This window comes from Ammospiza caudacuta, chromosome 26 (assembly GCF_027887145.1).
Source record: "Ammospiza caudacuta isolate bAmmCau1 chromosome 26, bAmmCau1.pri, whole genome shotgun sequence".
Lineage (NCBI taxonomy): Eukaryota > Metazoa > Chordata > Aves > Passeriformes > Passerellidae > Ammospiza > Ammospiza caudacuta.
Genome location: NC_080618.1, coordinates 3,963,565 through 3,987,287, shown reverse-complemented (window position 1 = coordinate 3,987,287; position 23,723 = coordinate 3,963,565). Strand labels below are relative to the sequence as shown.

At 58.8% G+C, this 23,723-nt stretch overlaps 1 protein-coding gene across 2 annotated transcripts; it reads left to right on the top strand.

Moving 5' to 3' along the window:
* The first annotated feature begins 4,510 nt into the window (after nt 1-4,510).
* Nucleotides 4,511-23,071, top strand: RHOBTB2 (Rho related BTB domain containing 2). Of its 2 annotated transcripts, XM_058820335.1 has the most exons (11): nt 4,511-4,579; nt 8,387-8,464; nt 17,161-17,362; nt 17,528-17,631; nt 17,707-17,892; nt 18,618-19,642; nt 21,307-21,425; nt 21,508-21,658; nt 21,743-21,831; nt 22,638-22,743; nt 22,832-23,071. In XM_058820335.1, the coding sequence occupies exons 2-11, from the start codon at nt 8,406-8,408 to the stop codon at nt 23,068-23,070; spliced, it is 2,280 nt and encodes a 759-aa protein (XP_058676318.1). In that variant the 5' UTR covers nt 4,511-4,579; nt 8,387-8,405; the 3' UTR covers nt 23,071. The 2 variants fall into 2 exon arrangements, with proteins under 2 accessions (XP_058676318.1, XP_058676319.1); XM_058820336.1 differs by lacking the exons at nt 4,511-4,579; nt 8,387-8,464 and adding an exon at nt 12,032-12,225.
* Nucleotides 23,072-23,723: the final 652 nt, after the last annotated feature.

Genomic DNA, 23,723 nt, shown 5'->3' with positions numbered 1-23,723 from the left:
ATTCCAACCCCAATCCCCATCCCTGATCTCCTCTGGCGAGCCTCCCAAGCCTGGCAGCAGCCCCCCAAAGCCGCTCCCTTCCCATCCCAAACCTCAGGTCCAGCAGCAGCAGGAATTACCCCAATCCCACCCTTTGCAGCACCCATGGGATCGCAGGATTTGGGGATATGGCCCCTACCCCAGTCCCAACCCCAATCCCATCCCTGAACTCCTCTGGTGAGCCCCCCGAGCTGTCCCCTTCCCATCCCAAACCTCAGCTCCAGCAGGAGCAAGAATTATCCCAATCCCATCCTTTGCAGCACCCATGGGATCACAGGATTTGGAGACGCGGCCCCCACCCCATCACTCCTGCACCCCACCCCAATCCCAACCCAAATTCCAACCCCAATCCCCATCCCGATCCTGCCAGCAGCCCCCAAAGCCGCTCCCTTCCCATCCCAAACCTCAGGTCCAGCAGCAGCAGGAATTACCCCAGTCCCACCCTTTGCAGCACCCATGGGATCGCAGGATTTGGGGATGCAGCCCCCACCCCAATCCCCATCCCTGAGCCCCTCTGGCACGTTCTTGGGGAGCTGCAGCCGGGGGAGGTGACCTTGGGGACAGCAGGGAGGGATGTGCAGCACGGCACAGCACACCTGGCACAGCCCCGGTGCCTCGGCAGGTACCTTGTGACTGCTGCTGCCGGAGCTGCGGCGCGTTCTGGGCAAGGGCTGCTATTTTGGGCAGAATGTTTTCCCTTGGCCTATATTAAGCACATTCATTTCGCAGTCACAAGGCAGCGCAGCAGCAGAGCGGTGCGGGAGCCGCTTCTCCTCCTCCGGCGGCAGCAGCAGCTCCGCAGCCTGGCAGCTCCTGATCCCAGCGGGGCTGGCACGGCCTGGCACGGCCCAGCCCGGCCCCATCCCTCCATTCCCACACGCTCCTCATCCCACCAGGGCTGGCACGGCTCAATCCCAGCCCCATCCCTCCGTTCCCACACGCTCCTCATCCCACCGGGGCTGGCACGGCTCAATCCCAGCCCCATCCCTCCATTCCCACACGCTCCTCATCCCACCAGGGCTGGCACGGCTCAATCCCAGCCCCATCCCTCCATTCCCACACGCTCCTCATCCCACCAGGGCTGGCACGGCCTGGCACGGCCCAATCCCGGCCCCATCCCTCCGTTCCCACACGCTCCTCATCCCACCAGGCCTGGCATGGCCTGGCACGGCCCAATCCCGGCCCCATCCCTCCGTTCCCACACGCTCCTCATCCCACCGGGGCTGGCACGGCCCAATCCCGGCCCCATCCCTCCGTTCCCACACGCTCCTCATCCCACCGGGGCTGGCACGGCCCAATCCCGGCCCCATCCCTCCGTTCCCACACGCTCCTCATCCCACCGGGGCTGGCACGGCCCAATCCCAGCCCCATCCCTCCGTTCCCACACGCTGAGCCCCTCTGGAGCTCCCCGAATTCCCGCATTAAGGAACATTCCTGTTGCTATCTCGTTGTATCCCATGTTTCTCAAGTCCCATACTGTACCAGGCTGTTCTTCTCTGCAGCACAGTCCTTCATGTGTCTCCTCAGGGGCTCCTCCTGGGCTCTCGACCCACCGCTGTTGATTCCAGTTACCTTCACGAGCTACAGCTGCTGCCCAGCTGAGGACTTGGCAGCTGTGGCTCGTTTGGAGTAACTGGGACCCACACAGATCTTACAGGGACTCTCTCCATAAGGACCCACTTATTTATACATAGATCTTACAATACATAGATCTTAACAGGGACTCTCTCCGTAACAATACATATATTCAGGCCCCCACACATTCCTGCATTAAGCACTCCCCATTCCCGGCTCCTGCAGCCACCGGGAATTGCTGCAACCCCGACACGCGACAGCAGCTCGGAGGGAAAGCCTTGGGAAACGCTCAGGTGTGACCTCTGCCAACCTGTGTGGGTGCAGGAATCGGCATGGAAGTGTTTCCACCTTTTCCCTCTTTCCCTCCCACTCTGCTGAGCATCCAGGCCTTGGAAAGGAGATGAATTTCTGCCCCGTGCCTCGTGGATGCTCTAATTGTGATTACAGCCCTTCAGCGATGACAGCAAAAAATAAACAAACACTGCTCCCAGGTGCCAGGGCCCGGCTGGATGAGGCTCGTGGGAAAGCCCTGGGGCAGCGGGATGATGAGGGGATGAGGAAGGAGCATCCTCTGCTCTGACTCAGCTCGGGCTCTGCCCGGTCCCACGAGCTGGGATGGACCGGGAGGCTCCCAGTGCTCACCCTGCTGCCCCCTGTGCCAGCTGGGCATCGGGACCCCCGTGGAACCCTGGCTGGGCAGGGGTGGGCTATTCATTCCGCATTCAGCCTCCATCAGCTCTTCCCTTCCATCCCTGCTTTGTTTCCTCCCTCTTCCCAAGGCTCTCCGCAGCCTGGCTGAACCCTTCCCCAAACCCTGCAGGGAAAACCTGGAGCTGGAACGGTTAAATTGGTTCAAATCCCTGCTGTGGATGCACTTATACCAGATTAACCTTTGCTTCAATAGGCTCCCAAATCACTCTGAACTGGCTTAACCCTTCCCTAAATGGGTTTAACTGGGGCTGGTGGAGCTTTAACGAGCTCTCAGCTGAGTCCCAGCCCTGGTGCTCTCCTGGGAATCCCTGAGCCCCCTCATGATGCCCCAAAACCAGTTTGAGGGCTGGAAGGAGGTGAGGGCACTTCCCATATTTGGGGGGAATCCTTCAGCATGAGCATCTTTTCCATAATATTTTCCAGCTTTCTTTTCCAGGACATTTTCCAGCTTCGCCCCTGCCCAAGTGTTTTTTCACAGCCCTTTGTCCCCCTGGCTCTGAAGGGGACCCCAAAATCTCCCCTATTTACAGTTCCTCACACCAGCAAGGTCACACCTGCTGCCTCTACACCCCAAAAACCCCCTAAGCTGTAAAGTGACAGCAAACAGCTTGGGGTCCTCAAACAGCCAGCAAGGCCCCCCTTTTCCACCTACCCCTCCTTCCAACACCAGCATCCCCAGTGCCAGGGCTGAGCCTGGAGGCAGCGAGGGCTGGGATCCCCCCAAAGTGATCATTTGGGAACAATTTGGGCGAGACTGGGACCATGTGAAGATCCTCCGGACTGGGAACGCTTCCCTTGCTCTGTGACCCTGCAAAAGAGCCGCCTTTTAGTGCCTCCCACCAAATTAGGCAGAAAAATCCTCCCGAGATCCCTCCCTAAGCTGAGCCGGAGCAAAGCTGTGCCTGCAGCGAGGCCAGAACACCCTGGAGGTGCCGGAGAGCCCCGCAGCACCTCAGGGTGGAGGTGAGGCCAGGGCTGGCCCCGTGTGTGCCGAGCTGCACGTTCCTGCTCTTATCAAACCCACCGGGATCAGCTCCAGCTCTGGCTGCCGTGCCAGGGCTCTGCAGCGAGAGGATCGCGTTCGAGGGGCCCCTCCTGCCCCATTTCCCCATGGCGCTGCCCCATTATCCCATGTGGTGCTGCCCCATTATCCCATCGCTTCCCTCCTTTCCCACTGAGTCACTCTCGTGCCTCCTTTCCGTGGCCCGTGGCCATTTCCCCGCTGCTGCCTCGGTTCCCATTGACTCACCCATTTCAGAGCTCACCCTCTCTTTTTCCAGGGCATTTCTGGTCACTCGGGCTCACCTGGCACCTGATTCCTTCCCTGCAGGGACGGGGAGGTGACACTTTGTCCCGGTGTCCCCAGTCCTGTGGGTTTTTTTTTTTGCTCCCAGTTTCAGGCTGGGCAAAATTTTTAAGTCACCACTGAAGCCATTAAAACCTCAAATCCTTCCTCACCAGCGAGCCAAAGCTCTGGAAAACAAGGATTTATTCTGCTTTTCCCAAGCAAAATTATTTCTGAGCAATAAAAATGCTCCTTGGGCTACCAACAAGACCCACAAGCATCAGGTATTCCAATATTCCAGCATTTTCTTCTCAGAGCAGGAGGCTGCTCCAAAATCAACTTCCAGCTTGTGCAGAAATGCCATTCCCAGGCCACTTTCCTTTTCCTGGAGCAAAGGATTCTCCCCATTTCTCACCCTAGCTGCCATCTGCTGCTGTGGGGTGTTTCTGTTTGTTTGTTTTTTGTTTTTTTTTTTCCCATAGATCATGAGAAAATTAAAAGCTTTGCAGAATTCTGATGCAATCAGTGCCTCAAACATATTCCTTCACACTCCCCATCCATCCCTTCCTCCGTGGGAACCATCCCATGGTTTGCTTTCTCCAGCTGTAGTAGAGGAAACATTTAGGAATGAGTCTGAAAGACTTGGGGGACAAAAATGGGATTTTTTTAGGGGGGAAGCAGAGAGACTGAGGCCCTGGCGCACCCAGAGCTGGCCTGAACGGCTCCGAGTGGAAAATTCCTGTCCGTTGAGCTGGGATTGTGGTCCGACAGGTTTTTAGTCCCAGCCCCTTGAGTTGTGTCAGTGCAAAAACTCATCCCTAGGGCATTTGTTTGGATCACATGGGCGAGCGTATAAAAATGGGTGCTGCCAGTCCGGGCTAGTTTGCACCTGGAAAGGGAAGGAGCTGCTGGAGCAGAGGGAAGGAAGAGCCGCGGGACAGGGCAGAGCAGAGCAGGCGCTGCGCTCAGGTAACCCCGGGGCGAATCATCCCCCATTGCCCTGGGGGCGCCCATGGGGCGTGGAGAGGGTGAGGGTTTCTCTGTCGGCAATTTGGGGGGAAATGCAAAGGCTCTGAGAGTTGGGAAATGGAGGAATTGTGCGGGAGAAAGGCCGGACTGTGCCCTAGGAGCGGCTCCAAGCGCCCCCGGTGCCCAGGGGCCATGCAGCCCCTCCGGAGTGGGTGGCACTCACAGTTTCTCCTTCCCTCACAGCCCCCTGGAGCTATTCAGAATTGGGGTGTGGGACCTGTGGGGTGCCTCGGTGGCCCTCAGGGCAGAGAAGAGGCTGCTCAGGCAGAGCCATGTGTGAGGAGACACCAAGATGTGTGGGAGAAGGGCTGGATCCTGCCCTAGGAATTCTCCAAGCACCCCCAAAGCTTTTCCCCGTGCCCAGGGGCGATGCAGGTGGCACACGCAGCTCTTCCTTCCCTCACAACCCCTTGGAGATGTTGAGAATTGGGGTGTGGGACCTGTGGGGCGCCTTGGTGGCCCTCAGGGCAGAGAAGAGGCAGAGCCATGGGTGAGGAGACAGCGAGATGTGCGGGAGAAGGGCTGGATCCTGCCCTAGGAACGGCTCCAAGGGCCCCTGGTGCCCAGGGGCGATGCAGGTGGCACTGGCAGCTCCTCCTTCCCCCACGACCCCTTGGAGTTGTCCAGAATTGGGGTGTGGGACCTGTGGGGTGCCCTGGTGGCCCTCAGGGCAGAGAAGAGGCAGAGCCACCGAGAGAGCGCGGGCAAGGAGTTTTCCAGCATGGAATTTAGCCCCGCTCTCCCACGGGAAGGGGAGATAAAGCCGAGATAAGGGCGAGATAATGCCGAGATGAAGCTGGCGGCTCTCCCTGGTTGCTGCTCGTGTTTTGGTCACGGCTGTTGGTGGCTGCTGGCAGGCCAGCAGCACTGCCATGAAGGCTCTCAGGGTTCTCAGTGGCTCCTGACACACCAGCAGCAAAGCCATGAAGGCATTCAGGGCTGTTGGTGGCTCCTCACAGGTCACCAGCAGGGCCACACAGCCAGCCAGGTCTGTTGGTGGCTCCTGGCAGGTCAGCAGCATGGCCATGAAGGCACTCAGGGCTGTCCTGGCAGGTCACCAGCACCGGGGTCTGTGTCACCTCCCTGCCTTTGTGCCCTGCAGGGCAGCAGCAGAGGCAGCGCTGCCTCCCTCGCCCCCGGGGTGTGGAAGTGTCTTTGGGAACCCGGAGCTGTTTCACAAGCCCGGCCTTGGATGAGGAAAGAGGGAGATCCTCCTGCCCCCGGGCTCCCTCAGCTCTCAGCGCTGGCACCCCCACGTTCCTCCTTTCCTGCTCTTCCCTCCCTCCTCCCTCTCTCCAGAAGTTTTTTCCCCACTCAGCTTCCCTGCTCTCCATCCCCACTTGGAGACAGTTGCTTGGAGACAGACTCCTGGCTCTTTGATGTTTTAATCCCTTTTATTTTTTAATGGGGGAACAGTGGGAGATGGGTGCCACCACTCTGGCTGGGAGCAGACTGGGGAGGAGAGTCCAGGAAAGATCTGACACCAGAGGGAAAGGTCTAAACCGAGCAAAACCAGCATTTTCCCCTCATCAGGAAATATCCAACCCCCACCAAGCCCTGTCACGCTCTGTGCCCAAAAACAAATCCCAGGAGGGTCCTATTTTCTCCCTTCTCACCCCAGGCCCCCACCCAGGTGTGGCATGAGGATGAATTCCTTGGCTGGGGGTGGCTCGGAGGGTTATTTTCATTTTCTGACGAAGAGCCCAGCCTGGTTGGCAGCATTATCCGCCTATTTTCTGCTCTGCTCTCCGTAGCAAGAGAAACCAGGAGAAAAAGGGAAACAGAGAAGCCACAGGATGCACCGTTATGAGAGGAACTTTCCCCAAAATAGAAGCTTTTCACAGTTTTTTCACGAGGCGTCAGCAGCTCTTAATGCTGTACGAAGCTGTGAATCCTGCCTGGAGCAGCCTGTCAGTGCTCCAGGCTGCAGCTGCAGCTTCTCCCAGGGTGTGGGGCCGGCTGTGCCCCCCAAAATCTGCTTGGGGTGTCGGGAGCAAACAGCTGGAAGCACAACCTCGGCTGTGGTTCCACCCCAGCAGCTCTTTGGGGTGGGAAATACAGCAAATCCCAGCTGGAGGGCGCAGAAATCCTGCAAGACCTTGAGTTTCGCCCTGACCTGGTTTTTAGCTGCAAAAGATCCGTCTGGAGAGCCCCAAATGTTGATTAGCTCAGCGCTGGGGCGAAGGGAGCTGGGCTTGTGCGAGGAGTTTGCGTTTTACAGGAGCACACACGGCTCCTTGTGGTTGTAAATATTTATGAGCTGAGCGATGGCTCCCTGGGCTCTGCAGCCCTATCGATGGCACGGTGAGCTGTGTCAGGTGTCAGGTGGCTGATTCCAGGGCTGGGACACGGCATCCAGCTGGGGCAGAGAATTCCTGCATGCAATGGAATTTCCAGAGCCCCCCAAACTCCTGGTTTCAGACAGCCCCTGCTGCTTTGGCAGGGCAGGGGATGGAAGGTGCAAAAATGTTCTTTTTTGCTAGTTTTAGACCTTTCCTTCTGGTGGCAGCTGTTTCCCAGGCTGTGCTCCCCACCAGTGTGGTGGCACATCCCAATGTGTGTCCCCACTGTTCCCCCATCAAGACTGGGTTGCCCATTTTTGCAAAGTTCTGGTTGAAGATTTCCCCTGGCTCCAGTTGGGTGCTGAGCCTGTAAATTCCATTTTTTTTTTAGACCTTTCCTTCTGGTGGCAGCTGTTTCCCAGGCTGTGCTCCCCACCAGTGTGGTGGCACATCCCAATGTGTCCTTTTGTCCCCACTGTTCCCCCACCACGGTTGGGTTCTGCCATTTTTGCAAAGTTCTGGTTGAAGATTTCCCCCGGCTCCAGTTGGGTGCTGAGCCTGTAAATTCCATTTTTTCAGAGCTGCCACCTCCCTTCCTGGCTGCTGATGGGCCATGGGGTGCTTGGAGCAGCTGTCCTGAGCAAGGAGACCCCTTGTAGGCTCATCCAGGCAGCCAAACTGCAGCGTTTGGGATTTTAGAGAAGCAAAACGGAGGGGTGACCCTTGCTGCTCCTCCTGGTGAATCCACGGATGGATCCAGCACATGGTGGGAGCCTGGAGCCCACTCCCTGCCAGGAGCCAGCGCTCTGCTGGCTCTGCCAGGAGCAAACCCCAGGCTGGACTCTGCCCCTGACGTGTGCAGGATGCGGTGACGGGGAAGGAGGGACAGCCCCTTGCCCTGCCTCGCTCCGGAGCCTTGGCCAAAGCCACCATGCCAGGGGACTCGGTGGCCTGCTGGCCATGCCAGGAGCCAGGCACTGCCCAGGGAGCTCAGATCAGCTCTTAGGCCAAGGGTGAGGAGCTTGGAGAGGGGTGGGAGCTGGGAGAGCCCCTCTGGGGCTGAGGGGAGGTGTCACTGTGGAACTTTCAGAGCAGGGGACAGATCTGTGTATATTCCATGTTTTGGCTGATTTTTAGGGTGGCATGAGGAGGGCAGAGCTGGCAGTGAGACACGGGGAGACAAGGGACAGGTGTGTCCCACACCAGGACGCTGCTTGGCCAGCCACCCATGATTTGTAGGGTGGCATGAGGAGGGCAGAGCTGGCAGCGAGACATGGCGACAATGGGGTGACCAGGGACAGCTCTGTCCCACACCAGGACGCTGCTTGGCCAGCCCAGGCCTCATCTTCCCAAATCCTTTCTGCCCCCAGGGCGGGGAGGTGACACCGAGTGGGGAGGGGGTGGCTTTAGGATGCGAGCCCGTGTTTGGGGTGGTCTCAGGGATCCCTGTGCCCTCTCCCTGCAGAGCCTGCCAAGAGAAAGCGATGGAAAGCCCGGGGAAGGGCAGCCCTGCTGGGAAGATGACAGCCATGGCTCACAGCCTGTAAGTATCTGCTGCCGCTGCCTCCTCCCGCCCCTGCTCCTGGCACTTCTCCCCCGGTCACTTTCTCCGGGGACTTTGCTCTTTGCTCCCATCCCACCCACGCCACAGCAACGCCTCTGTTCCCCGTGGATGAGCTGGGAAAACGGCAGAGAAAAGGCAAAGGCAGGGTGCTGGCGCTGGGGACTTTGGGAATGTGTGCTCTGGGGTTTTTGGGGTGTCCCCATGTCCTAAATCCGCTTTGTCCAGTGAGGGATGCACTGCCTTGGTCTGTGCCAGCCTTGCAGCCCCTTGCAAGGTGAACGATGCTGGATTTGGGGGGCAGAGCCAGGAAAGCTGTGGAGGTTGCAGAGCATCCAAGGAGCATAAGGAAAATTGGGTTTGGGTTTGGATTGCTGAATCTTGTCCCCAGCGAGGCTGGGCAGGGTCATGGCAGCACCTGGGAGGGGTGGAAATGCCTTTGGATTTAAACTGGAATGTCATAAATTTTACTGGGGCTGGAGCAACGTCCATTCATATCTTGGATATCCTGAGGGCTTCTTCATTCCTGGCTGGGGAGGAGGAGGAGGAGGGGGGAGGATGCTGTGGGGTGAAAAGGGGGCTTGGTGTGACCCCCAGAGCTGGATCATGGAGCTGGACAGATGGAATTCCTTGGGGACAGGTTCAAGAGGCTTAAATTGAGGACACACTCTCAAGTTGCGCCAAGGGAGATACAGGCTAGAATTAAGGAGGAAGTTTTTTATGGAAAGAGTGGTCAAATACTGGAGTCATCCACCCAGGGAGGTGGTGGAGTCACCATCCCTCGAAGTGTTTAAAAAAAGACTGGATGTGGCGCTTGGTGCCATGATCTAGTTGAGGTATTAGAACATGGGTTGGACTCGATGATCTTAAAGGTCTCTTCCAACCTAGAAATTCTGTGATTCTGTGAAATTGCAGAGATGGGAGCGGGAAGCAAAAGGCCTTTTAATCACAGCCCTGGTGGGGATCACAGTGCTGAGGGAGGGGGATGGCACTGGCAGCTGTGCCACACTGTGCCATTCCATGCCATGCCAAGCCAAGCCAAGCCGTGCCACAGCTGGGGAACAGTCAGCTGAGACTCGTTGTCCTCCTCCCTGGCAGGAGAGGGGCTGTGATGGCCCTTTCCCCGGCCGTGCCCTCCTCGGTGCCCCGGTAACCCTTTCTCCCGGGAAGGAGCGAGGCCCGTGGAGCTCGGCAGCAGCCGGAGCGTTCCGCCCGCGGGTGACAATCGCGCTTTTGTTTTGCCTGGCTGCCAGAGGGGCAGGCGGGAATTTGGCTGCCCGGAAAGCTGCCGGGAACCCTTTCTGCCACAATTAAGCACCTGCTACAAGAGAGCAAATAAGCCAAATCATGCGGCTGGCAAACAAGCTTTACGTGTTCCTTCCCCGTGACCCACTCCAAGGAGCAGAAAGCTCCAGGCTCTGCGGCTCGGCTGCCGCAGCTCCCGGGGCAGCGATTCCATAGGAATTCCGGGAGCTGCCTCCAAACCCAAAAAGGGCTTTCCCCTCCCCACATTAGCGGCTCCATCTCCTTCTGCTATGGAGAGACAGATCCCCGTGCTGCGAGTTCGGTGAGGCTGGGGCCGGGCTGGGGGGGCCGAGCCGTGCCGAGCCGAGCCGGGCCGTGCCGAGCCGGGCCAGCGCTGCGGCGCCGCATCAGTGCCGGGGCCTGACCCGAGATCAGCGATCAGGGCAGGCAGGGGGCCGAGCCTAGCGCGGGGTTGGGCAGGGAGAGGCGGCTGAAAGGCCCGGGGATGGGCAGGGAGAGAAAGGCTGAAAGGCCCGGGGATGGGCAAGGAGAGAAAGGCTGAAAGGCCCGGGGATGGGCAGGGAGAGAAAGGCTGAAAGGCCCGGGGATGGGCAGGGAGAGAAAGGCTGAAAGGCCCGGGGATGGGCAGGGAGAGAACGGCTGAAAGGCCCGGGGATGGGGAGAGAGAAAGGCGGCTGAAAAACTCGGAGATGGGCAGGGAGAGAAAGGCGGCTGAAAGGCTCGGCAGGGATGGGCAGAGAGAAAGGCGGCGGAAAGGCTCGGGGATGGGGAGAAAGAGGCGGCTGAAAAGCCAGGGGATGGGCAGGGAGAAGCGGCTGAAATGCAGGGAGAGAAAGGCGGCTGAAAGGCTCGGGGATGGGCAGGGAGAGGCGGCTGAAAGGCCCGGCAGAGGGGAGAAAGGCGGCTGAAAGGCTCGGGAATGGGGAGAGAGAGACGGCGGAAAGGCCCGGCAGGGATGGGCAGGGAGGGAGAGGCGGCGGAAAGGCCCGGGGATGAGGAGGGAGAAGCGGCTGAAAGGCTCGGGGATGGGGAGGGAGAGGCGGTGAAAGGCTCGGGGATGAGCAGAGAGAGGCGGTGAAAGGCCCGGGGATGGGGAGGGAGAAAGGCGGCGGAAAGGCTCGGGGATGGGGAGGGAGAGGCGGCTGAAAGGCTCGGGGATGGGGAGGGAGAGGCGGTGAAAGGCCCGGCGGGGATGGAAGCGAGGATCACATGATGCGGATATGCGGGGTCAGAGCCGTGCCCGCGCCTTCCCGGCGGCCGCGCTGCAAAGATGACTCGGAGGTTTTTGGTGCCCCGAGGGTTCAGATTTCGGGGAGATGCCCTGGGGGCGAGGAGGGGACTGCAATAAGGAAAAAGGCAGGAGTGCAGCGTGTGGCCTGTGCTCGGAGGGCACACAGGGATGGAGCAGCTTTGCTCGGGGGTGCTCCGGGGGGCCTGCGGGGCTTGTGAGGGGTCTCCTCCACCCCCAGCACCACACATGGCCCAGCTGGGAGCTGGCACCTCCCGAAATTTGGGGAGAGGGAAAGGTCTCGGAGGGATGCAGGAGAGGGTGCACCCCTACCCCAGATCAGGATTGGGGGGCACTAGGGGGGGGTCGGATGCAGTAGAATAATGGAGGTGAGATTTAGGGGGAGTGAGGGTGTCACCCCCCCTATGGATGTCACAGAGGAGGAGCAGGGGCAGGGTGGGGGTCTCATGCAGAGGAGGTATAGGAATCCATGGAGTGCGGGATTGGGGGCCAGGATGGGAGGGTTTTAGGGCCAGGATGGGGGTCCCAAGGCAGAACTGGGGGCACAACAGAGCCCCCTGAGAGGGAGATTTAGGGGCGGGATGGGGTCGCATGGAAGGCAGGATTGGGGGGCGCAGTCCCCTGACAGGGAGAATTAAGGACACGATGGGACACGGGGGGTCCGAAGGCAGAATTGAGGGACCCCCTGCAAGGGAGGGTGAGAGGACATCACGGGGTCTCAAGGCGGATTTGGGGGGACATGACAAAGCAGGGGCAGGACTTAGGGGAAGCATGGGGATCCCGGGGCAGGATGGGGGCCACAGCGGAGCCTCCTGCCAGGGACAAGCCGAGGGTCCCCGTGCGGGGCAGGATGGGCCCGTACCCCCCCCGGGGACCCCCCCCCGTGTCTGTGCGAGCCAATGCGCGGCCGCGGGGGGGGGCTCGGGGCGGGGCCCGGCCGGGGCCGCTTGTTTTTTGTGAATGAAAGGCGGGGCGGCCGCGACTGCAGCGCGCAGGGCGGTGCGCGCAGGGCCGCGATCCGCGCACGGCTCCGCGCAGGGCTCCGCGCAGCGCAGCGGGCCGCGGATGCGGAGCTCGGGGCGGCCGAGGCGCCGCCATGGGCCCCCGCGGGCCCGGCCCTGAGCCGCGCAGCCGTGCCCAGCCGAGCCGCGCCAGCCGCGCCGTGGCCATGTCCGGAGGGGCGAGCCCGGCCCCGGCCCCTGGGAGCCGCCGCTTCGTCTGTGTTGGTGTGAGTACCGGGGAACCCCGCCCCGCTTCTGCTCCGCGCCCCGCTCCGCTCCGCGCATCCCGCCCGGCCCGGCCCGGCCCGGCCCGGCTCCGGACTGGGCACAGCGAGGGCCCGGCCCCTCCGCCGCGCCCCGCACCCCGGTCCGGGTGGCTCGGGTGCCCCTCGCCGTGTCCCGCACCCCCTCCCGGAGCTCTCCAGCCCCCTCGCCGTGTCCCGCACCCCCTCCCGGAGCTCTCCAGCCCCCTCGCCGTGTCCCGCAGCCCTCCCGGAGCTCTCCAGCCCCCTCGCCGTGTCCCGCAGCCCTCCCGGAGCTTCCCGTCCGCCTCGCGATGCCCCGCACCCCCATCCAGGTGCTCCGAGCACCCCCAAGCTCCTCGCGGTGCCCCGCAGCCCCGATCGGGTGCTCCGAGCACCTCCAGGCTCCTCGCAATGCCCCGCAGCCCCGATCGGGCTCTCCGAGCTCTCCCGAGCCTCCTTGCGGTGCCCCACACCCCCGGCCTAGGTCCTCCCCAGTCTCCTTGCCGCGTCCCGCACCCCCGATGCGGGTGCTGCCAGCACCCCCAACCTCCTCGTGATGCCTGGCCTGGGTCCTCCCCGACCTCCTCTCCGTGCCCTGCACCCTCTCCCGGTGCTTCCCGTCCCCTTTGCATTGCCCCACAGCCCCGGTTCGGGTCCTCAGAACATCTCTGAGCCCCCTTGCGATGCCCGCACCCGTTCCGGATCCTCCCGACCCCTTTGCGATGCCCACACCTTCACCCGGTGTTCCCCGACCCCTTTGAGATGCCCGCACCCTCTCCGGATCCTCCCGAGCCCCCTTTCAATGCCCGCACCCTCTCCCGGTGTTCCCCGACCCCTTTGCGATGCCCGCACCCTCTCCGGACCCTCCTGAGCCCCCTTTCAATGCCCGCACCCTCTCCGGACCCTCCTGACCCCTCTGCGATGCCCGCACCCGCACCGGACCCTCCTGAGCCCCCTCCCGATGCCCGCACCCTCTCCGGATCCTCCCGACCCCTCTGCGATGCCCGCACCCTCTCCGGACCCTCCCGACCCCTCTGCGATGCCCCGCAGATGCTCCGAGCACCCCCTCGCCCCCTCTCAATTCCCCGCACCTCCAATCCGGCTGCTCTCCCAGTGCCCCCCGTGCCCTTTGCGGTGCCCCCGGTGCCCGCCGCATCCCCCGGGCCCGGCCGTGCTGCAGCCCCGCTCGGGGCCCCGTTCCTCCCGCGCCGCCTCCCGCCGCGGCCTCCACAGCCCCGGCTGCTTCCGCTGCTTCCTCCCGCACCCCGCGGCTGCCCTGAGCCCCCCGTTATTTTTGGGCATCGCCGCCGTTTCGGGGCGGTTTGGCCCCGGTTTGGGGGTTCTCCTCCCCTGGCGGGGTGCGGGATGGAGGATTTGGAGCCTGGGGGTTGCTAAGCGACGGCTCCCGGGGTGATGGTGCAGTTGCCGTGGCAACCGCGGGCTGGGAGCCTGGAAGGAGCAATTTTGGGGTTCTCCTTGGGGGGTGTGGGTGTGAATTGGGTGCCCGTGGTTTGGGTGGGGGGCTGCTGGCTTGGGCAGCCCTGCTCCTCTGGGAAGAGCTTTTCCTTCGGGGGGAACTCCAATCTCTCGGCATCTCGGGTTATTTTTACTCTGCGGTGGATTTTGGAGCTGTTCTCTGGAGAAAAGTGATGGTGGGGAAGGTGAGGAGGGGGCCTGAGAAGGCTCAGCCCCTCCTGGGGTGGTGTTGTGGGTGAGGGGCTGTGACCCCCTCACTGTGGGGCCAGCAGAGCCCCCCAATGAGGTTTTGCTTTATTGAGAATTCTCTTTTTATCCCTGCCGCCGTGCCCCTCTTCCCCTCCTGACGGCAGGCACTGATCCCACAAGGATTTAGCCCTTAATTCCCATGAGGCACCAGACTTCCCGAGCTGGCTGGGCCGGCGGTGGGCTGAGCTCCCCACGAGGGACAAACATCCCAAGTGCCAGCTGCGCTTGTCATTCCTGCGCCTTCCCCCTCCATCCCAGCCAGCCCGGCCCTAAAAATAACCTCAGCAAAGCTCCCCGAGCACTCACACCCCCCAGCCCGGAGATCTCCGCTCCCACAGAGCCCAGCTGGTCCCTGCGAGGAGCAGGGCACGGGGGGTGCCAGCAGAGAGGGATGGAAATGGATTTTGAGGGGCTGATGGGGACGGAGCCCACCTGCCCGGCTGTGCTGGTTTGCAACGCCCTTCAGGACGAACTCCCTGCATCCCAAAGGATGGAGGGGGCGTGCAATGCGGCGACAAACACTCAGAGAAGTTTTGCCCGGTGTGGCAGCGCTGGCACCCGAGGTGCCCTGGATTTGTGCCACCTGCCTTCGCCTCCAGCTGCCCCAGGTGTGCCCGGCGAGGCTGCGCAGCGAGGGAGGCGCTCGCTGCTCACATTGGGAAGTCCTTGCCGGGCCGCCGGTCCGGGGAGCTGTGGTCCCACGTGCGGGGCTCGGTTGCCATCGCTACCGGGTATTTTCGCTCGCTGCGCTGGTGGTTTATTATAGCAGCTCGGGAGGCCGCTGCCAGGAGGGGGCAACGAGGGGGAAGAGATCCCTGGCCTTGGGAAGTTCAGAGAAATTGGGATGTGGGGTTTTTGTCCTTCTTGACATCCGAACGGGAAGGAGATTTGTGGCCTTAGGAAGTTGAGAGAAATTGGGATATGGGAGTTTTTGTCCTCCTTGATATCCCAAGGCGAAGGAGATCTGTGGCTTTAGGAAGTTGAGAGATATTTGGATGTGGGGTTTTTTGTCCTTCTTGATATCCCAAGGGGGAAGAGATCCCTGGCCTTGGGAAATTCAGACAAATTGGGATCTGGGGGTTTTTTGTCCTCCTTGATACCCAAAGGGGAAGAGATCTGTGGCTTTAGGAAGTTGAGAGATATTTGGATGTGGGGTTTTTTGTCCTTCTTGATATCCCAAAGGGGAATAGATCTGTGCCCCTGGGAAGTTAGGAGAAATTGGGATGTGGGATTTTTTTGTCCTACTTGATATCCAAAGGGGAAGAGATCTGTGCCCCTGGGAAGTTCAGAGAAATTGGGATCTGGGGGTTTTTTGTCCTCCTTGATATCCAAAGGGGAAGAGATCTGTGCCCCTGGGAAGTTCAGAGAAATTGGGATCTGGGGGTTTTTTGTCCTCCTTGATATCCAAAGGGGAAGAGATCTGTGCCCCTGGGAAGTTCAGAGAAATTGGGAGTTTTTGTCCTCCTTGATATCCCAAGGGGAAGGAGATCTGTGGCTTTAGGAAGTTGAGAGAAATTTGGATGTGGGTTTTTTGTCCTTCTTGTTATTCCAAGGGGAAAAAGATCTGTGGCCTTGGGAAGTTCAGAGATATTTGGATGTGGGGTTTTTTGTCCTCCTTGATATCCCAAAGGGGAAGAGATCCCTGGCCTTGGGAAGGAAGTGCAGAGAAATTGGGATGTGGGGGTTTTTGTCCTTTTTGCTATCCCAAGGGGAAGGAGATCTGTGGCCTTGGGAAGTTCAGAGATATTTGGATGTGGAGTTTTTTGTCCTTCTTGATATCCCAAGAGGGAAGATATCTTTGCCATTGGGAAGTTCAGAGAAATTGGGATATAGAGTTTTTTGTCCTTCTTGTTAATCCAAGGGGGAAAAGATCTGTGGCCTTGGAAAGTTCAGAGAAATTTGGATGTTGGGGTTTTTTGTCCTTCTTGTTATTCCAAGGGGAAGAAGATTTGTGGCCCTGGGAAGTTCAGAGAAATTGGGATGTGGGGGTTTTGTCCTCCTTGATATCCCAAGAGGGAAGAGATCTGTAGCCTTGGGAAGTTCAGAGAAATTGGGATGTGGGGTTTTTTCTCCTCCTTGATATCCCAAGGGGAAGGAGATCTGTAGCCTTGGGAAGTGCAGAGAAATTGGGATGTGGGATTTTTTTGTCCTTCTTCCTATCCCAAGGGGGAAGAGATCCCTGGAATTGGGAAGTTCAGAGAAATTGGGATCTGGGGGTTTTTTGTCCTTCTTCCTATCCCAAGGGGGAAGAGATCCCTGGCCTTGGGAAGTTCAGAGAAATTGGGATCTGGGGTTTTTTTGTCCTTCTTGCTATCCCAAAGGGGAAGAGATCTGTGGCCTCGGGAAATTCAGAGAAATTGGGATGTTGGGGTTTTTTTTTAGTCCTCCTTGTTATCCCAAGGGGGAAAAGTTCTGTGGCCTTGGGAAGTTCAGAGGAATTGGGATGTGGAGGTTTTTTGCCCTTTTTGCTATGCCTCAATGCCTCAGTGTTTTTCCCCCTGGAAACCACATAAACCCTCAGGTTCATGCTGTGATGAGTTAATTCTGGCTGATTTAGGCTCTGGCTTTGAGCAGGGAATGGGTGGCACACCTGGGCCCACCTGGGTGCTGCTCATCAGCTTTGCAGCACCCACAGCACTGACATCTCTCTCAGGAGAGCTCCTGGGAGCTCTCCCGATCCCTGTGGCTTCTGAGCCTCTGGGAATCCTAAAAACCTAAGGAGTTTCTTGCTGCCCTTAGCTGGGAGCAAATATCCCCTTGGGAATGGGGTGGGAAAAGGGGGCCAGGTCAGTGTCCCCAGCCAGACAGCAGAGCCAGGCTGTGCCCGTGTCTGCACTCAGTCAGGCAGCTCTGGAAGCTTCTTTTGCAAACGCTGGAGATGGAGAAAAGGAAGAGGAGGAAGGCAGAGAAAAAAAAAAAGCCTCATCTCACATGAACAGGCATGAGCCGGGAGGGAGGAGGGCGCAATCCAACGCAGGCCATGTGTCTGACGTGGCACAGCAGCCACAGTGCCACCAGAACATGAAATTTTAAAGGGGACTGGCGGGCACGGCGAGCTGGGAAGGGCTGGGCAGCTGCTGCAGAGCTTCCCCGAGCTGCCAGGGAGTGTCAGCATCCTCCTGCTTTGTGCTGCTCTGGAGACACCCCTGGCTGCTCCTGGCCATGTTTGCCGAGCCCTCGTTCCCCCCGCAGGTCCCAATTAATGGATTCTGACATGGATTATGAGAGGCCAAACGTAGAAACCATCAAGTGCGTCGTGGTCGGGGACAACGCGGTGGGCAAGACCCGGCTCATCTGTGCCCGTGCCTGCAACGCCACCTTGACCCAGTACCAGCTCCTCGCCACCCACGTGCCCACGGTGTGGGCCATCGACCAGTACCGCGTCTGCCAGGAGGTGAGGGCTGCCCTGGAGGCTGGGGGGCTCACAGACACCCCACGGGCACCCCATGGGCACCCCAAAGAGGTGGGGTTGTGGCTGACTCCCCGCCATGGGGACAGCCCTGCTGTTGTCCTTGTGAGGCTCCGGGATTGAGGAGCTGGATGGTTTCTGTTCCCCCAGGTGCTGGAGCGCTCCCGGGATGTGGTAGATGATGTCAGCGTGTCCTTGCGCCTCTGGGACACCTTTGGTGACCACCACAAGGACAGGCGCTTTGCCTACGGCAGGTAGGGACAGACACTACTCCAGGGAGGGAGGGAGTCCCCAAACAGGACCTTGACCCCTGCCTTGTCCCCTCACAGGTCCGACGTTGTGGTTTTGTGCTTCTCCATCGCCAACCCCAACTCCCTGCACCATGTGAAGACCATGTGGTACCCGGAGATCAAACACTTCTGCCCCCGCGCCCCCGTCATCCTGGTGGGCTGCCAGCTCGACCTGCGCTACGCCGACCTGGAGGCCGTCAACCGGGCACGGAGACCCCTGGCCAGGTGGGACCCCGTGCCCCAGAGACCTCCCTGCCTGCCCTCCTTATCTCAGGAGCTCTCTTCTGTTGGAGTGTTGGGGGGTAGGATGGTTGGGATGGATGGAGATGAGAGATCTCTGCAGCCAGGGCTTGGAACTTGTGGTTTATTGCAGAGGGGCCCTGCTGGGAGCTGCCAGGCACAGCTCAGAGCAGGCTGAGAGAAGAGAGGGGTAGAGAGGATGAGAGGGTAAGAGAGTAAGGGAGTAAAAAGGGTAAGAGTGTAAAAGGGTAAGAGAATAAAAGCGTAAGAGAGCGAGGTTCCCATTCCAAAACCATAAATCTTCTTCTGTGTTAAATATTCTAATTCTCGCTAACCAGTCTAGTACAAGATACAAATCCTACAGCATTTCCATACAGCCTATAAGAATCATTACATTGCCACATTGTGTTACATTTTAAACCCTAAAAACTCCTCTTTGGGCCCTTCTGCCAAGCTGTAGGGTCTGCTCTGAGCCTTGGAGCTGTCTGCAAGCAGAGGGTGTTGTTCCATCAAAAGGGGATCACCTTCAGCCAGCCACACCATTGTTTTCCAGTTGTTCAGTAACTGAGGAATCTCAAAGCTTGCTTTCATTTCAATCTCGCTTATGGTTTCTATATTCTCACAATCTTTTGCCAGACAATCATGTTTATAAGGCTTTCCTGTTTCATCTTCCCCAGCACTCTTCATTAATTATCTCCTGTCTATTTCAGGCCAATTAAACCTAACGAGATCCTTCCCCCGGAGAAGGGCAGGGAGGTGGCCAAGGAGCTGGGGATCCCTTATTACGAGACGAGCGTGGTGGCCCAGTTCGGCGTCAAGGACGTCTTTGACAATGCCATCCGTGCCGCCCTCATCTCCCGCCGCCACCTGCAGTTCTGGAAGTCCCACCTGCGCAACGTGCAGCGGCCCCTGCTCCAAGCCCCCTTCCTGCCCCCCAAGCCCCCTCCTCCCATCATCATCGTCCCGGACCCCCCTTCCAACAACGAGGAGCGTCCGGCCCACCTCCTGGAGGACCCCCTGTGCGCGGACGTCATCCTGGTGCTGCAAGAGAAGATCAAAATCTACGCACACAAGATCTACCTCTCCACCTCCTCCTCCAAGTTCTACGACCTGTTCCTCATGGACCTGAGCGAGGAGGACCAGCAGAGCGGCGCGGGGCACGGCTTCGGGGCGGCCGTCACGGCGGCGGCCGAGCGGGTGCTGCACCAGGAGGAGAGGCACCACGGGCGGGATTTCCTCCTCAGGGCCGCCAGCTTCGACATCTGCGAGAGCGCCGAGGAGGCCGGACCCGGCCAGCGCAAACCGTGCCTTAGAGCCTCCACCAGTGACGGCATCCTGCGGGGCGACCGCTACGAGAACGGCGAGCGCGGGCTGCGGCGCGGCCGGAACCTCTCCTCGTGGAGCAGGGCCTTCACCAGCATCCAGGAGGAGATGGCCGAGGACCCACTGACCTACAAGTCCAAGCTGATGGTGGTGGTGAAGATGGACGCGTCCATCCAGCCGGGGCCTTTCCGGGCCGTGCTGAAGTACCTGTACACGGGCGAGCTGGACGAGAACGAGCGGGACCTGATGCACATCGCCCACATCGCCGAGCTGCTTGAGGTGTTCGACCTGCGCATGATGGTGGCCAACATCCTCAACAACGAGGCGTTCATGAACCAGGAGATCACCAAAGCCTTCCACGTCCGGAGGACCAACCGCGTGAAGGAATGCCTGGCCAAGGGGACTTTCTCGGGTACGGCCCCGGGAGCAGCAGCCTGGTCCTTTTTGGGGGCTCAGAGTGTGGGTGGGAGCTCGGAGCTCGTGGCTGTGCCTCCCCCGGGGTTTTTGTCACACTTTGGGGATTTTTATCACCTTTTTTCCCCCTGAGAAAGTGAGTGTGGAGCCCTTCCCCAGGGCTTCCTGCTCCCCAGTTGGTCCAGCAGCTCTGTTTATTTATGGAAGAGTTGCAAAAGCCGCTTCCTCCTCTCCCAGCCCGGATTTCACAGGGTCATCCTGATTTATGAGGAGCAAGTGCCCTTAGTAGGATTTCCCCAGCTTTGCAGTGAGCACCACGAGCCACCAGCACGAGGTGACATCCCAGGGGGACGTGAGTGTCCCAACCTCCCTCTCTGGCTGGATTTGTTTCATGGAGATGGATCCTAATATGGTCAGGCTGTCCCTGTAGGGACAGATGTGTGGTGGCCCCCTGGGAAAAGCTGTGGAGAGCAAGATAAAAATGAGCAATATTTTAGGGAATGCTGGATAAAAATGAGCAATATTTTAGGGAAAAAATTTTGGGGAATGCTGGATGAAAATGAGCGATATTTTAGGGAAAGATTCTTAGGGAATGGTGGATAAAAATGAGTGATATTTTAGGGAATGCAGGATAAAAATGAGCAGTATTTTAGGGAAAAAGTTTTAGGGAATGCAGGATAAAAATGAGCAGTATTTTAGGGAAAAAGTTTTAGGGAATGCTGGATGAAAATGAGCAATATTTTAGGGAAAACTTTCTAGGGAATGCTGGATAAAAATGAGCGATATTTTAGGGAATGCTGGATAAAAATGAGCCATATTTTAGGGAAAAATTTTTAGGGAATGCTGGATAAAAATGAGCAATATTTTAGGGAAAACTTTCTAGGGAATGCTGGATAAAAATGAACAATATTTTAGGAGAAATTTTTGGGGAATGCTGGATAAAAATGAGCGATATTTTAGGGAAAGCTGGATAAAAATGAGCGATTTTTTCGGGAAAGTTTCTAGGGAATGCTGGATGAAAAAGAGCAATATTTTAGGGAAAAATTCTTAGGGAATGGTGGATAAAAATGAGTGATATTTAAGGGAATGCAGGATAAAAATGAGCAGTATTTTAGGGAAAAAGTTTTAGGGAATGCTGGATAAAAATGAGAGATATTTTAGGGAATGCTAGATAAAAATGAGCAATACTATAGGGAAAAGTTTCTAAGGAATGCTGGATAAAAATGAGTGAAATTTTAGGGAAAAATTTTTGGGGAATGCTGGATGAAAATGAGAGACATTTTAAGGAAAAATTTCTAGGGAATGCTGGATAAAAATGAGCGATGTTTTAGGGAATGCTGGATAAAATTGAGCAATATTTAAAGCAGAATTTCTTAGGGAATGCTGGATGAAAAAGGGCAATATTTTAGGGAAAATTTTTAGGGAATACTGGATAAAAATGAATGATATTTTAGGGAAAATTTTTAGGGACCACTGGATAACAATGAGCAATATTTTAGGGAATGCTGGATAACAATGAGCGATATTTCAGGGAATGCTGGATAAAAATGAGCGATATTTCAGGGACATGGCAGGCTCTGTCCCCTTCCCTCTGCTTCCCTGGTGTGAGGTGTTTTGTGGCTGAGCCCCAGGTGCCAGCAGCGCCCCTGTGCTTGTCCCCAGATGTCACCTTCGTGCTGGATGACGGTGCTATCAGTGCCCACAAGCCCCTGCTCATCTCCAGCTGCGACTGGATGGCCGCGATGTTCGGCGGCCCCTTCGTGGAGAGCTCCACCAACGAGGTGAGGAGAGCGCCCCGGGAGGGTGGCACGGCTGGGGAGGTGACAGTGTGTGCCAGGAGGTGACAATGTGTGTGTCTGGCAGGTGGCACTCCCTCACACCAGCAAGAGCTGCATGCGGGCGGTGCTGGAGTACCTGTACACGGGGCAGTTCAGCTCCAGCCCCGACCTGGACGACATGAAGCTCATCATCCTCGCCAACCGCCTCTGCCTGCCGCACCTGGTGGCTCTCACAGGTGAGTCTGGCTGGCTGCAGCGTGGCAGGGCGGCTGTCACCTGTCCCAGCCACCCCCTGAGCCCGTGTGTCCCCCCCTGTGCAGAGCAGTACACGGTCACCGGGCTGATGGAGGCGGCGCAGATGATGGTGGACATCGATGGGGACGTGCTCGTGTTCCTGGAGCTGGCTCAGGTAGGGCAGGGGCCTGGGCTGCAGGGCTGGGGGTGCTCAGGGTGACACACAGAAGGGTCTGGAAAGGCTTGGGGTGACACAGAGGGGTCTGGCAGGGCAGGGGGTCACACAGAGAAGGGTCTGACAGAGCAAGCGCTGCTCCGGGTGACACACAGAGGGGTCTGGAAGGGCAGGGGGTGACACAGAGAGGAGTATGGCAGGGCTGGGGTCTTCCAGGTGACACACAGAGGGGTCTGGAAGGGCTTGAGGTGACACAGAGAGGGGTCTGGCAGTGCTGGGTGTGCTCAAGGTGACACACAGAGGGTTCTGGCAGGGTAAGAGGTGACACAGAGGGGTCTGGCAGGGCTGGACATGACACACAGAGGGGTCTGGCAGGGCAAGAGGTGCTCCAGGTGACACACGGAGGGGTGTGGAAAGGCTTGGGGTGACACACAGAGGGTTCTGGCAGGGAAAGAGGTGACACACAGAGGAGTCTGGAAGGGCTGCAGGTGCCCAAGGTGACACACAGAGGGGTCTGGCAGGGCAAGAGGTGCTCCAGGTGACACACGGAGGGGTGTGGAAGGGCTGGGGGTGACACAGAGGGGTCTGGCAGGGCAGGAGGTGACACACAGAGGGGTCTGGCAGTGCGGGGGGTGCTCCAGGTGACACACAGAGAGGCCTGGAAGGGCAGCAGGTGACACAGAAGGGTCTGGCAGCTCCAGGAGCTGGCCAACCATGTCTGGCCTTGGATGTCCATGGAGCAGTGAGGTGAAGCCCTGGTGCTGGCCGTTCTGGTGGCCCTGAGCTGGTGTCCCATCCCTCCCCAGTTCCACTGCGCCTACCAGCTGGCCGACTGGTGCCTGCACCACATCTGCACCAACTACAACAACGTCTGCCGCAAGTTCCCCCGCGACATGAAGGCCATGTCGGGAGGTGAGTGCCGGCCGGGGGGAGGTGACGCAGGGGCAGGTGGCACAGGGGGAGGTGCCAGCAGCGCCCTCACGCCCCTGTGTGCCCGCAGAGAACCAGGAGTACTTCGAGAAGCACCGCTGGCCGCCGGTGTGGTACCTGAAGGAGGAGGATCACTACCAGCGGGCGAAGAAGGAGCGGGAGAAGGAAGACTACCTCCACCTCAAACGGCAGCCCAAGAGGCGCTGGCTCTTCTGGAACGCCTCCTCCTCCCCTTCTTCCTCTCCTTCATCGTCGGCAGCCACAGCCTCCTCTTCCTCCTCCTCCTCCTCCTCCTCGGCTGTGGTTTGAGAGCCCCGGAGGAGACGGGGAGCAGGAGGAGGAGGAGGAGGAGGAGGAGGAAGGGTGGATGCCCTGCCCCAGCGCCTGAGGAGCAGCACTGGCCCCGCACGGAGGGGCGGCCGCTGGGCAGGAGGAAGGGCGGCATCCCTGCCCTGCTCTCCCCGCGGCAGGAGCGGCGCAGCCCGAGCAGCAGCAGCAGCAGCAGCAGCAGGAACTGGCGTCTACAGCAGCACCAGGGCTGTGCTGTGGTTTCATCTCATGGGGAATTTCTGTTGGAAATTGGTTTTGTTTTCTGGAGCATCGTCAGCATGAGGAGGAAGAAGATGAAGATAAAAGAAGAAACACATCCAGCTTCCACTTTGATTTGGAACCAGAAGCTCTGGGATGTGGTTGGGGTGTCTGATGGCATCTCACCACCTGGAGCCACCGTGGGGGTCCTGCCACCCCCTTGGACTCGCAGCAGGGTCAGGCACAGGGCAGGGGACCCCGGTCCCCAAATGCCTCCAGGCACTGCAGGATTTCCCCTACACGTGGGGTCTGTCGTAATTCAGGGCATGGAGAGGACCAGAGTCCTCTCCTCCCTGTTCTTAACTCTCCAGTTTTGTTTAGACAGAAACTTACAGCAAAAAAAAGCCCCAAACCCACACCCACTCCCTCAGTCT